The sequence below is a fragment of the Echinococcus granulosus genome (assembly GCF_000524195.1).
Source record: "Echinococcus granulosus chromosome Unknown EG_S00033, whole genome shotgun sequence".
NCBI lineage: Eukaryota > Metazoa > Platyhelminthes > Cestoda > Cyclophyllidea > Taeniidae > Echinococcus > Echinococcus granulosus.
In genome coordinates, this window is record NW_020170413.1 from 92,151 (window position 1) to 105,618 (window position 13,468).

Genomic DNA, 13,468 nt, shown 5'->3' on the forward strand with positions numbered 1-13,468 from the left:
ATAATGTAATCATGCAAGGTACTAAAGACATGACTTTACTTTAAATATTTTTGTTCTTTTATTTGCGCATAGCTGGTGCTTAATTCCATTAGTAGAAATGTTGCAGCTTCAAATGCACCACCAGCGAATTGCAACACATTGACTTCTGCACGAAACCTGCTGCAAACCACTTTTTCCTCAATCAGCGTTAAAGTTCTAGTCCTTCATTTTGTACTTATGCAAAAGTGTACACATGGTCTGGGCAGTACTTTAACCACGGTAGTGCAGAATCGGTCAAGCATGTGTCGCAAAACTACTATTCATTCTACCATTACGAAATTAGTTACCGCAACTGCAGGCGCAGTCGATGCGCAATGGCTCTCCGCTGCAGATTTACCTCCAACTTCCACTTCCGTCGAATCCCTATGTAACTGGCTTTAATTGTATCGCTGTCGATTGAGTTTTGCACGATTTCATTCATCACATGATCTTCCAACCACGCAGTCAAGCATTTTAAAATTCAAATGCATCTCTACCTGCATCCTGATCTACCTGCGATAAAATCTAGCATTAAAAGTTTGCGAAATTGATGCCAGAAATAACAGTGCCGTAGCATTTCTGCTAGGAATCACTTTCAAATCTTTACCCGGATCTCCCTTCCAGTATGTCATAGTAAGGTGTACTTGAAAGAAGTCATTCAAGCACATCAACACACTTTCTGGTATTAAAGATGGTCTCGTTTACAGAGCATGCGTCTTTTAATCAGGGAGGGGAATAATTTCTTCACTTCTTTTGTGGTTCAATGTGCGTTTGAAAATACAAAGTACAATTTTGGCGTCCTTGGATGTACTGCTACATGGATCCCCTTTCCCATTTATTTTGTCCAAATAAACTTCCAATTTGAAGTAGTTATCTGACTGACTTCGGTTGAGAGGTCAATCAAAGTAGGTAAATTCAAATATACGATCTCCCTTCAGCAATCTTAATGATAAAAGCGGAAACCGCGTGAGGAATTGAATTACGCCTTGTTGTCAAATAGGAAATGATGGGTGAGTTGAGGTCTGTCGATTAATTTACATAACCATGTTTCCTGTGGACAGCGGTAGTGTAGGCAGTGGTAGACTAAACCAGAGTGTGGCTTTCTTGTTCTGTTTACTCCGTTTGGTGACCTACAATTAGATGAAACTGCTAGTAGGGCACGAATGCACACATCATTGTGGTAATGCACAAGCACACTTTTGTTATACTGATTGGGCATTTCCTTTAACTTACCACCTAATTACGCCGGTGTGTCGGTACGCACAGACTTTGTTCCCGAGTCACGACATGGTTCGGTTTGAGGTTGATGTCCTAGCAACCTGTGATTGGTACACGAAATGCTCTCCTTGACGAGTACCATCCACTCATTAGCAGTAGGAATCCTGCACACTTCCTTCTCTACTATACATTTCGCACAGACGACGCAGATGCGGATATAACGAGACATTACAAAGTGCACATTCCCTTTTGATTTTGTCAATTGCTTGCTCATGTTCCCACGTTTGCGTCACTCGCCTCATTGCCTCTCCATCGGCGCACATGAAGCCAATTTCAGTGGTCTTTTTCCAAGGACTTAGGCTACTTTACAAGGTGAAAATAAGTCGATGTGTGGGTGTGTTATTGCAAAACCGAATTCCCAAAACTCGCATTCATCTTCCAAAAATGAAAAATAACATTGTGTTCAAGAAGTAGTCGCTATCTCCTGCGTTTTCACATCATTCGGGCACATGCCGCAGATTAACTGTAGTGTACTCATTTAGAACCAGCTCTACGCAATGCCACATGGATATTCTGTAAAGTCTACCGGCTAGAGTCACTAATCTTTTTCATCCACCTTATTCCTCACATCTGAAAGTGTGTATATTTGTTTCCGTGCGACTCAACATAAGATTGGCATAATCCGAGCGAAGACACTTCAGCTGAACACAGCCGCCACGTATAAACCGGTAGCTTTTGCTAATTATTATACATTTTGAAATACATCACCCTTACTTTTATCCAAAGGCAGGTTAATTTTCCCCAAGACTGCATGCAGTTGACCCAAGCAACCGGATTTCAGGCTGCACACGAAGGGAAGGTCTATGCATCAATTCGCCTACAAAATAAATGGTAGTCATGCACGAATCTACGCCCTTCTAGAAGAGAAATTTCTGCACTTGCGCGTCAATTTCTAGCGACGCATATTTTTTGTCTAGGTCCAGTTTCATTCTCGAAGTCTAGCCCATTGCAATAGACATGTTGATCCATTCAGAGACCCATTCCTTTCTTAGTACATCCACATGCTGCGATCCCTTTTTAATATAAGTGACATCATTTCATCAGCCATGCATTCGTGCCGACACTTCTGCTCTGTTTGTGCGTGATGTTGACCACACAGCACCATCGGTTTGTGTGTGGATTTGTATACCTGGAAAATCCAGCCAAGAGCAAACAATGGGTTACCGTCCCTCTTATCAGATCGGGTAAGCACATGAATGCACTACCTTTTCTGATCGACCGACATCACACAGGCTTCACTGAAGTACAGACTCCTTCATCAGAGTTGAGGCTAGAAATGGTTGTACAAGCACTAAGTTGATACTGATAACCATTGCCTTATAGCCAATTGTCAAAGCAGTGAGCCAGTGTTCTCCACAGCTCTGCTACTACTCAGTTCCATGCCTAACTGCCTGTGAATTGCATGTACCACTAGCCAATATTCATGACTCAAATAAGTGCGTGACAGTGAGGATTGCGCGATTTGCGTGTGGCCGTAGTTTTTAGCAGCAAAAGCTTATTTTCATCCAAGTTCGTGTGACAATTATATCTAGGTGTCGTCCCTTGTCACTACCTCAGCAATGCCCTTCCACCTTGCAGCTGTCTTTGTCTACTGAGAATGAACTGTGGACACACGCCACGGTTCCACATGGCAGTGCTCAATCGCCTTACAGCAAACGAAGCTGCATTACCACTAATTATTAGGGTAGAGTTGATTGTTATCAACTGCCAAACAGTGAGGAAGGCAGTAGACCCTAACAGATGTTTCCACGCCTGCGTTGTTCCTCACTTTGCTGAAACCAGATTTGGGAAGGCATTGACAGAGAGGCAGAGCAACTAGAAGAAAATGGACAATGAAGTGAAGTGTAGTGGGAAATACGTATTCATTGCACTAGTCATAACTAATGGATATTTATGTTGAAATCGGCTTCAGCATAGCACATAATATTTGCAAACTACTTGCGATTACCAATGCTATTAATGCTACTTGCAAATGTGTAGCAGCTAAGGCAAATGCAATTGCTGACGAGGTGGGAGTCGCATTGGCAGAGATGGAGAGATAGGCGTGCGAATGGGGATAAGAGGAGTTGGCGTGCCTTTTTAAGCCGCGTTTGTCCACTTTGTCAGCAATTCAGTATGCGATTGCACAAAGTTCAAGTGGAAATTCGCTTTTAAATCAGTGAAGAGGCTAGGTAGTCCTGTTAAATTCCCAGTCTAAGCAACAAATGTTACAATTAGGAATGTCTAGGCTAATTTTTTGGTTCCACAAATTAAAGTGCCTTGGAAATTTGAGTTTATGCATGAATCCAAGGTAAAGATGACACAATTAACAGGGGCAGGCAAATTGTTATGGTAGAGCTCGAGCCTGTGAGGAGTGAGAGATAGAAGTGCGGAATTTGTCGACAAGTCATCAGTTAATCTAGACAACAGCTTTGGCATTCTCTGATAATTGAGTGCTGTTGGGTTGTGCGAATACCTCGTTTACATACAGCGGTTCCTCCGTTGACAAATCCATGCAGCTTGTTAATAGCAGAGCCAGTTTGACAGCCTTATCACGAGGCAAAAATTCATTCCCATCCTTACTGGTAGTAGTTCACTTGACATAACGGAAACCGGAAATGTGGTCTTTTAGTTTGAAGGTGTATTATATGGGTTGCTACCTAAAAAATCCAAAATGCATTGTTAGTTGACAGTTTTCTGGATCGTAGTGAATGAGGAGGGAAAGTGATTTGGAGGCCGTACTTGAGTCTGAGGTAAAAGATATTTTCTAGCATACTCTAATGATTTAACTTACTCCTAACTGATGTTTGACTTGTAGAATGTGAGATTAGCAGAAACGTGTGAGAGGCCACAACTCCTCTCAGCCACTGGGCAACGAAATTTAACTGAACTTCCGGGTGTCGTTATAATTGAGTGCTAAGAGCAGCAGGATTTACTTCTGAAGTTGATGCCACATGGCTATGAGTGAATAAAGGGAATATAATTGCCATCTTGACGGAACAAAGTCCATCGAACATTCTATTTTTAGTTACGTGACCCAAGAACTACCCAGACGCCAGATTTGTTAGACTCAATGAGAGAGAAGAGCATACATGTTGTAATTTCTGTGTGAGCAAGATGGCTGAACTGTTGTCCTGCTTGATATAATCCGTCAGATACTTTCTCTTAGGGAAGGTGATCATTGTGTAGAGTGCGTACGATTTAGGAGGCCTCTGGAAAGATGTTTTGAAGCGCACTTTATTGTAGGTGCAATGGACTTGCTTGGATTCACAGTGACATTTGCAGTCCTGAGTTGTATGAAACCAATCCACATCCCTACATTCCTGCACCCCTGCAGAATGAAGACTGTGAATTCCAAAGAGAAAGAAAATGCTTACTATTGCTTTATGGTCCACTTCTCGGTGGTTTCCTCTCACAAAGCTTCAATTTCCTGCTGGTTTCTTGAATTGGACTTCTCTGGATTTGCAAAGACATGCAACATATTCAAAACGCGATAGAAGTGGGGCACCTAGCCTCAACATATCCCAACACGAAGAAGCACATTCTTAAGTCGAAGGGCCAACACTGGCATGCCTGTGGTTTGGTACCTCCTTCAAATCCCCCATTGAGCCAGTAAGACTGTTCAGTGCTTCTCCACATCACTTCGATTTAAGCACTAAGAGGGTTGTCAAACATCGCAGAAGCTGACGTTCATCACGCATTTTACCCGTCACCGTTTCCTACAATTTCTTTGTAAATAGGCTCTCCAAAAATCTATGTGGTCGATTGTTCCATTTCCACCATAGGTAAGGAATGCATTGAACAACTGTGAAACAGTAGTCCAGGGAGAAAACGTAAATCATGAGGGCTAAATTTCTATGGAAAATGAACAACCCACTGATCAATTGCTACCTTTGTTTCCTCTATGATGGTTATATCATGAAGTGACCACAAATGTTGACGCGGTTTTTTACCACAGCAGAGGCGATGCTCACTTTTCATCCATATCTGACTACCGTCTCACAGCCAGGTAGTCAGATGGGTTGCATACGTTCTCGTTCTTCACCAATTCAATTTATATATCGACATGGAACCGCACATGACTGAGGTGGTTGGCTAAACTACACACCAACTCAATATAATAGTTTAGACATAAGATGGGGTGAAAATGCGGGCAATTAGCAGTGTGTAAAAGAATAGGATGAAGGGCAGATGTGTGTCAAGAGAAAGGAGGTACTTAACAAACTTTTCAATGAAATAATTGCGACCAAAGTCAGACCAAAATTATATTGCTTGTTAAGGGAAACGCTGCCTCAATTGGGGTATCAAATCGATAAAATGGGATAAGCTTAGTCCATCCGACAAAAGTGAAAGCAGAAATGGTTCTCCTAGTAAAGAAAACAAAGCCCGAATTAGGACATCAAATGGTTGAGATGAGATTAACCTAGTCATCTTGACCAAAGTCAGACCAAAACTTAATGTCTTGGTAAAGGAAATACCTCTTTCATTTGGGCATCACATCAATGTGTTGAGATTACCTTGCTTAGCACGAAAAAAGTGGGAGCAGAATTCGATTACTTGGTAAAGGGAATACCATCTCAATTGGAATACCAAATCGATGATGCAAGATTTGCTTATTCATCCCGACCATAATCAAGTGAAGTTTCTTTAAATTGTGCAGGATATTAGTCTTCAGCTTAGGTATCAACTCGCTGGGATAAAGTTTACTTCGCCATCTCTTTCATATCGGGAGCATTATTTCATCATCTCTTAAGTCATTAGCAACTTTAATTTTGGCACCAGATCTAAGATATGACGTTTGCTTCACTGTATTGACGCAGGAAAATAATAACGTCATCACTTTTTAATCTAAATGCAAATTCAAGTTGATATTCGTGAGTACAGTTTTCTCAATTTTTTGTTTACCTATTCTAAATTTATCTGACTTTCACAGCACATTTTTGGGCTTTTATTCCTTTAAAGGTTTTGTATTTATTACAAAAGACACTTTAATAACTTATTGTGATCCGACCTCAGTTTCATTTATATTATTTTTTCTGCGGTTGTTAACATACTAACTTTTCTCAGATTTCCCTCAAGCCTTGTTATGCACAAACACTGTCCTCTTGAACTTATAAATGATGTTATGCAAAGGCTGTGCTATCACTTCATACTTTTTTCTTTCTAGACTGTGGTAGTTTGCATAATAATTAAATTTGTTTTAATTCGCCAGAAATCTTGCGTTCTCTCGTTTCTTCGTGTGCGCTGCAACAAAAGCAGTCGCATAATAATTGCGAGCACTTTAACCGCCTTTGTAAGTTATTTTGCAATAGTTATGGTCTTGTTTAATGGCCGCCTGTGATTGGATTGTTATGCATGCACTGAAATCTTAGCTGTTAACAAATCCTCAGCATGATATTCGTATTTGCTTGCAGGTTTTGCATTTAGGGCATACACATAGTGATTTTGAGCCTGGAGTCATTTGACAAAGTTGTTATATAAATGGAAGTTGAACGACCTTCTTGTATCTTGAAGACCTGTAGACTTTCCGCATTTTCACTGTTTCGACCTGGTAACTTCACTTTCCTTTAAATATTTATAAAGCACAAGAGTTTCAGTATTTAGTAATGGCGAAAACACGACTTAGTTTGCATGAGTTTTAATTCGCGACATCATTTGTTGTGTTGTTGAAGTATGTCAAGGTGTGCGGGGTTCTTGAAAGTCGACGTGTTATGCGGTTCAATTTTATAGAATAGTTGGGATTTCTTCATTATGAAATACTGGGAAGTGTAGTCAATTTAGAAGACATCTACACATTTCGCAATACTTCTTTTACTTTTAATACAATATATTATCTGGCAATGAATAACTACTATATTTACTCCGTTTCGCATTATTTTCCTAATCATGTATGCTTTGATTTTTTCGTTTTATTTTAGCAAGGATGAAGAGTCGGTAGTTTGCGGCAAAGGTTGTATCCTTATTCACTATCCCCGAAATTGACGTTCAGGCATCGAAGTGGATTTGTCCTTGTTTATTTGTCCATACGGTGCCTCTTTTGGTAAAACCTTCGATTTGCTCTCTTAGGCGAAGATATTTAAGCATAGACTAAGCAAAAAGTGGACTTTTACGTTTCTTAGCAGCACATTAAGAAGGTGGAGGGAAGTTGTGTAGTCACTCAACAGGTATCGACGTAATAATATGATGAGAAAGGATTTCTGGCGTGTTAAGTATTTCAAACCACCCAAACATCGTCACGTTCATGAGTGCTGATGCAAACACGCGAGTGACAAATGCCTCTGAAAGAACGTAGGCATTCATTTTCTGGTGTAGCTAAGTCATTCTTTTTTGCCTTCAGTCAGGTGTTTGGAAGTTGAGTATATCATGTGGCAATTGATGCTTTGGCTTCTGCATCTCACATGTGGGTCGAATTGCTTTCACTCTCGTAATGAGGTAATCATCCATGGAGGCTTGAGATCAGCTAACATGCTGCTCTTCGACAGGTGCACCACCCTCAAGATAAGTGACTTTGGCAGCTGGAAGATTTTTGACTTGAGCAAGGAGGAATTGCAGTCGGTAACTCAGGGCTGCCCTTTACGTGTCACTGGAGGTACAGCAGAGTAAGTCTTGATGTTCTTTTCACCCCCTTCTACATGATCAACCAAACTGATGTTAATAAGTTTGGGTCTCAATTTTGCTTTGCCATTTTTACTGCCAACGTCACATTTATGTAAAGCTCTGGTTTTCTTGTCTGGCCTTGGTGTCGGAAATCAAAGACATGATTTTCTTTTCAGTGTAAGAAAGCCGCATTTTTTACGTAATTTGGCAAGCTGAATAGCCGTGAAAATGGGTGACGTTGAGTTTCATTGCCGAAACCATTAAAATTTCTGAACTAGAGTGTGGTTGACGTGTTTAGATGTTGTGTGAGCTACTGGGACTGAATGACTAGTTGGAGAAGTGATGAGATCAAATTTGGGATAACGACTTTAGGAATGAAAAGACAGAAAGTCGTGATCTAGAAAGCGGTTTTATTACTCCACACGATTTCTCCACTTAGCATTTTTACACTTACTTCTGCGTTAAAACTGCACACTTGCAAAGCAGCTTTAGAGGTGAGTAATATGAGCAGATTTGAACCTTTCTGAAAGGGTCTGCTTCACTTCCTTGCAGATGCAGAAGTCACTCGATGCAAATCTTGGGTTTAATTTATGCAGCATAAGTCCTTCTCCTTAGATGGGGTTATGGCAATGCAGATGCGGCACGGTGTGCAGTATGACCCCGCATGTCATTGTGACTAAGTAGTCTTGACGGTCACCACTTCTCTAATTTTTCCTTCGACGTACCCTTTACATCACACAGAACGCAACAATAATATTCAGCTTTCGTAATGACCACCTCTGGAGGTGACTCCACATTTGCCCTAGGAAAAAAAACTGTCACTTAATGCGAGCGATCAATTGGTTGAACTTTGTTGGTGACAATAGGCCTGCATACTTCTAGTCTGGATGCCTGTCTTGACTCTAGGCACAAGCGCATGTTTCCCAATTTCGATGCATGCAGTGACTTCTTGCATTCAAATACGCCTTCGATTTGCCGCTAATTTAGCTTTACTGTCATTGTCGAAAGCAAAAATTGTCTTGACACGCATCGTTCTCACAGAAATGTTTGAGCGCACACAGCTTTCGCTCGTTCTTTATCCCAAACGTAGGTCTCAAGGGTGAATTCTCACCTGTTATTCAAAGCAGGTGGATGTTCACAGCATGACGGTTCCCATTTGGGGAATGCTGACACGAAAATTGGACCAGGATGTGTACCTCCATTACATGGAAATTCATTCATTCCCACCATTTCTAAAAGCTTCCTCGATCCGTGAGAATTTCCTCATTTTTACGTATCCGGAAGCATTGTCACTGGGGAGTAGAGATGACGGAAACTTTGTGCGTGCAGTGGAGGGGCAGTAGCCCCGTTTCAACGATCATCAGCGTCACAATTGGTTCTTCTGCTCCATTTCGTCATGCGCGATATCTTTACGTGGAATAACTTGATGCTGTGCATTGATTTCGAGAACGCTGAAGTTCCCAGTAGCTCCCCGAAGACCAGCAGCTGCACTGGTAAATGGACGTAATTTCTGGGGAAATGCTTACGACTGCACAATCTTCTGCGCACCTTTCCTCCCTCCAGAGCGCTCTCACATCTTTGCCACTGGTTTATTTCGCGTTTTTTTGTTTTCACCTAAAACTTCCTTTCCGTTTATTACTAATTGCTTCCTCCGCTGCTATCTTCAGCCTTTGAAAAGTTAAAAGGGCAATAGGTGAGAATTTACCTATCCTCAACAATTCAGTTGACTGCATTCATTTCCATTTATAACAGCCTAGCTTTCTTGTAATCACTTTTACTTTTTTTTCAAAGGGGTGGTGAATGTGCGACTGACATGGCTTTCAAAGTGCCGTGTCTTGAAGTAGTTGCACCTTGAGGACCTAGTTGGGCGTATCGCTATGGTGAGAAGTTTATTATTTATGGACGTGGAGGAGGACTTGAAGGCCGCAGGCTAGGTGGGTGATTACATAACCAAGGTGGCGAAAAGACAGGCGGGAGTGGGGAGTGATGAATCCATAGTTGAGCATGCAGTTTGAGTAAAAATATCGCCCCACGTTTCTATTTAGCAACTGGTGCATCGTATAACCCCTCTTCTTTACTGCCCATCGCAACGTAGTTGACGCATCGGAAACTTTGTATAGGACTAGTTAACTGAAATTGGAAGTGTTTGCTTAAATGTATATACGATTTTCGAGTCAGGTTGGTGTCAGAACGTTGTAATTGTCATGCTTTTCTGCCAAGACGTTGTGTTACCAGGGATGTAGGAAACGTACTTATTGTTCACGTACCCCAGAATCCTCAAGTAAACACTTTGTAAGATACGAAAAGGGCACTTACAACAAGATGGTACAAGTTGGGTTCCCTAAGGGAGATCTGTCTTAACACTCAATTTTTCGAGGGATAACTTCACCAAATGCAATCGTTGGCTTGCAGTTGTGCTGTTCTGTGGTGTATTGTGGTGTGGTGCGGTCGGATTTCGTGAGGAAGGAAGATTAGCTTGTCGTGATGCCTCATCACACGACTCATCCTTCCTCAATGCACAGCCCCTTCTCGACATCGCACATGCGTGGCATATACTCCCCACTAATTGGCATTACCTACGGGTTGCGACCAATCGTGCAGTCAAAAAGGCAATTTGAATGAATTGGCTAGAGCGTCGTAGGTGTGGAGTGATGTCGGTGGAGGAGACAACTGCATTTATTTTAATGTTTTTAAGCAGCAACAATCGAAATGGTCACTTTGTATCCTAGTGGGAGGACACGTGGACTGCGGCGGCCACTATTGCACCGACACTATCACAGCAAGTGCGTTAATGTTGGAGGCACGGATCCAATTACCCGACGTCGATTTCTTCCTACTCTGACTTTTGAGTGTGTTGCCATGCTTCCGCAAGAAGTGCCGCCGTGTTCCGTGTCCGCTGCTCTGATATCAGTAAATGTTCGTCTAGAATGTCCTGTTCTGTGATCATTCAGGCAGTTGCACCGAGATGGTGTTTGTGGGAGTGAAGTAAGCGTCGATAGGTCTGCAACATTTTAATTGCCTTTACCAGTAGTGATTTCCTCCTACATACACATTTTCAATTTTGCTTTTCCTAGAACAGTTTTCCTTTTGTGGACTCATTTTTCTTTGTAAAGGGATGTTTCTAAGGGTAAATGTCTTCTGGTCTGAGGTTGTTATTTCTCATTGAAACGCTCTTGTCCAACATCGTACTACTGCTTGGGCCACTTTGCCCCTTTTTTAGAGCGATGTTTTCCTCTTCCCTCCGCCTTTTTCACTTCAAGCAAGCACCAAACTTTGGTACTCTCTTATGTTTTTCAGTAATGATAAACAGCACTTTGCGCACCAAACCTAAAACTGGCATTCTACTAGGAAGGACCCCTTTCTGATTCCGGCACCCCTAAATCTCTCCTGGACAGGTGGCATCAGTAGGAAATGGGGCAAATGGCAGGTTCATTTATCTCTCATTCGTCAGCCTGGATGCCCATTCAGGAATCCTGCCGCAAGTTCAGGCGGTAGAGATGAGGCCTTGCTAATGCCTCCTCCACGCGTTCTCAATCCACGTCCACTTTCCCTCCAGTACTTATCCCCCACCACACATATTCATTCTCCCCTTCATTTACCCCTCTGCCTTGCTAATTAATCCCCTGGGACACGCACCTTTCCTATAATCAGTTTGCATTTTTCCTTCTAAATGCTAAGGCATTTTTTGTTTGATCAAAACAGACAGTGTTTGCGTAATTTGGGGGAATGGAATGCGCCGAAGCTGCATGGAAGTAATTGGAAGTGTGACTGAGTTGTTAAAGCACGAATGCGAGCTGGAATAGTGGGTACACGCATCTTCAGATTGCAAGACAATCTGGAGCTGTTAACTTCAACATGGATTTGAAATACGATTTTGAATAGGCGAACTGTGCTTATCTCGACGGAGATTCATTTTACCTCTCCTCGTCTCTCGAGGTTGGATAGTTCGGTCTTGAGAGTGTTAGAATCACCCCTCTGCACAACAGTTCGTCCTTCTAAAGTGCCTCTCGTTGAAACTCAAGTCAACGAAACTTATGGAGGCAGCTAGACGCATTTGTACAATAGTGTCTCTACGTGTAGTGGAGATGAAGTGGGCGTGAAATCACCAGAGATGGTGGCCTCAAGAACGCTTACATGGCGAGGCAATGAAATTCTCTCAAATGGTTGACGGGGTGCCAACTTTCAACTCACCCGCACGTGTTTTAGATTTTTACCCCTCTGCTCAGGCATAAGCGCACAACACGGAAGTGAGTCAGTGCTTCAAGACTGCACAGCGACCTGCGGCGGTTTACTGAGAGTAGGTGCAGGCAAGGTGGGTCAAATAAACAGCAATCCAGATTGATGCCTACTATGGCAGTTGCATTTGGCATTGGGTGCTTTGCAGCAGCCTCTTTCAATGGGAGGTGTCATCAATTGTTTGGGACATGACCGGAAATAACTCATTTCATTTCGCTGATCAGAGGCATTCCCAAAACCCTCAAGTTGGACTGACTGTAGTCGAGGGCGATGACGTATCAGAGTGTATGGGAACAGAGCTTTGAGTTGCTTCTGTGTGCTTCGCATTCCACTAGTTTCTTCTATGGATGTCAATTGCACCCAAGTTGACTCAAAGCACTGCCGCACCAAGAAATGCATTTTGCTGGGATGTCAACACTACTAATTGTGCATAAGTAGTGGAGATATTGCGAATGGCTTCGTTTGTTTCACCATCTTCTCATAACTCTGCGGTGCTGTTAGGTGGAAGCCTCCGAGACGTCTCTGTGGGGAAAATCTGTTTCGCCTCTCATCTTAAAATCTACTTGTTCATAGGTATTACCTCGAGTCTGGATATGAAATAAAAGCGGTTTCTTGATAATTGTTGCCATCTCTGTCAACATCTCTGTACTGTCAAGATATTTCAGTAAAATTTACTGGATTTGCTAAATAGAATTTAAGACACCGAAAAATTTCCCTCTACTGTGCGAATTGTTGCTAAAAGTGGGCTGAAATGCGATGTTGCGATACTGGTGCGGTGATATCCTTGACCATGCAGCCTCTTCAGTCCCCACGAATTTCGGTTCCGCTGAAGTCCATCGTTCAATAGCCAAAAGAGTCGCGTACAGTTATTATAATGAATTTCCTTAATTAAGCCAATATTTGTTGTTTTAATTGTTGTCAGACATGACGCTGCTCCCCTCAACCAAAGTGCCTACCACCGACAGCCTAAGTCCAATTGTACCTTCGCCTCCCCAGTTTCTGTTGCTTCTACTCCGACATTAATATTTGCGATGACTTGTAAATTTTCAATGGTGCCTTCTCCGTGATCCACTTTGTCTCCTTAGACAACTGAATGCGATGACAGTTGACTCAAGCACTTCAAATGCGTGGCTCTATTCAACCAGCCAAGATGCTAATCGCATGGTATTCACTCCCAAATTTCATCTGCCTTTAAGTGGCTCCACCCAATTTGGGTGTAGCAGAGGCGCTCTCGGAAAAAAAGACGCAGCAATTATATTGTTGAAGTGCATTCTATCACCTCAAGCCTCCAAGTCTTATTTGCTTGGTCGTCTTCGCCTCTTTAACCATGGCGATTATCATTGAGCTCTCAGCTATGCCA

General features: G+C 42.3%; 3 protein-coding genes across 3 annotated transcripts in view; 2 read left to right on the forward strand and 1 right to left on the reverse strand. All coding sequences in view use genetic code 11, as the record gives it.

The window, feature by feature from the left end:
• The window catches only part of EGR_04900 (hypothetical protein), a gene marked incomplete at both ends in the record, with an annotated part of 7,156 nt that extends 3,277 nt beyond the window's left edge, over window positions 1–3,879 (reverse strand). The window contains 3 exons of the mRNA XM_024494149.1: window positions 40–201; window positions 3,065–3,111; window positions 3,859–3,879. Of these exons, the coding sequence (XP_024351386.1) occupies window positions 40–201; window positions 3,065–3,111; window positions 3,859–3,879 (230 nt within the window). The remainder of the gene's footprint in view (window positions 1–39; window positions 202–3,064; window positions 3,112–3,858) is intronic.
• Window positions 3,880–4,644: 765 nt separating this feature from the next.
• EGR_04901 (hypothetical protein) lies at window positions 4,645–6,332 on the forward strand (the record flags this gene model as incomplete). The annotated part of the gene is made up of 4 exons (XM_024494150.1): window positions 4,645–4,774; window positions 5,556–5,681; window positions 6,037–6,107; window positions 6,141–6,332. The coding sequence occupies 4 exons, from the start codon at window positions 4,645–4,647 to the stop codon at window positions 6,330–6,332; spliced, it is 519 nt and encodes a 172-aa protein (XP_024351387.1).
• A 1,408-nt stretch (window positions 6,333–7,740) lies between these two features.
• On the forward strand, window positions 7,741–10,815 carry EGR_04902 (hypothetical protein; the record flags this gene model as incomplete). Its single annotated transcript, XM_024494151.1, has 2 exons — window positions 7,741–7,874; window positions 10,602–10,815. The coding sequence occupies 2 exons, from the start codon at window positions 7,741–7,743 to the stop codon at window positions 10,813–10,815; spliced, it is 348 nt and encodes a 115-aa protein (XP_024351388.1).
• Window positions 10,816–13,468: the final 2,653 nt, after the last annotated feature.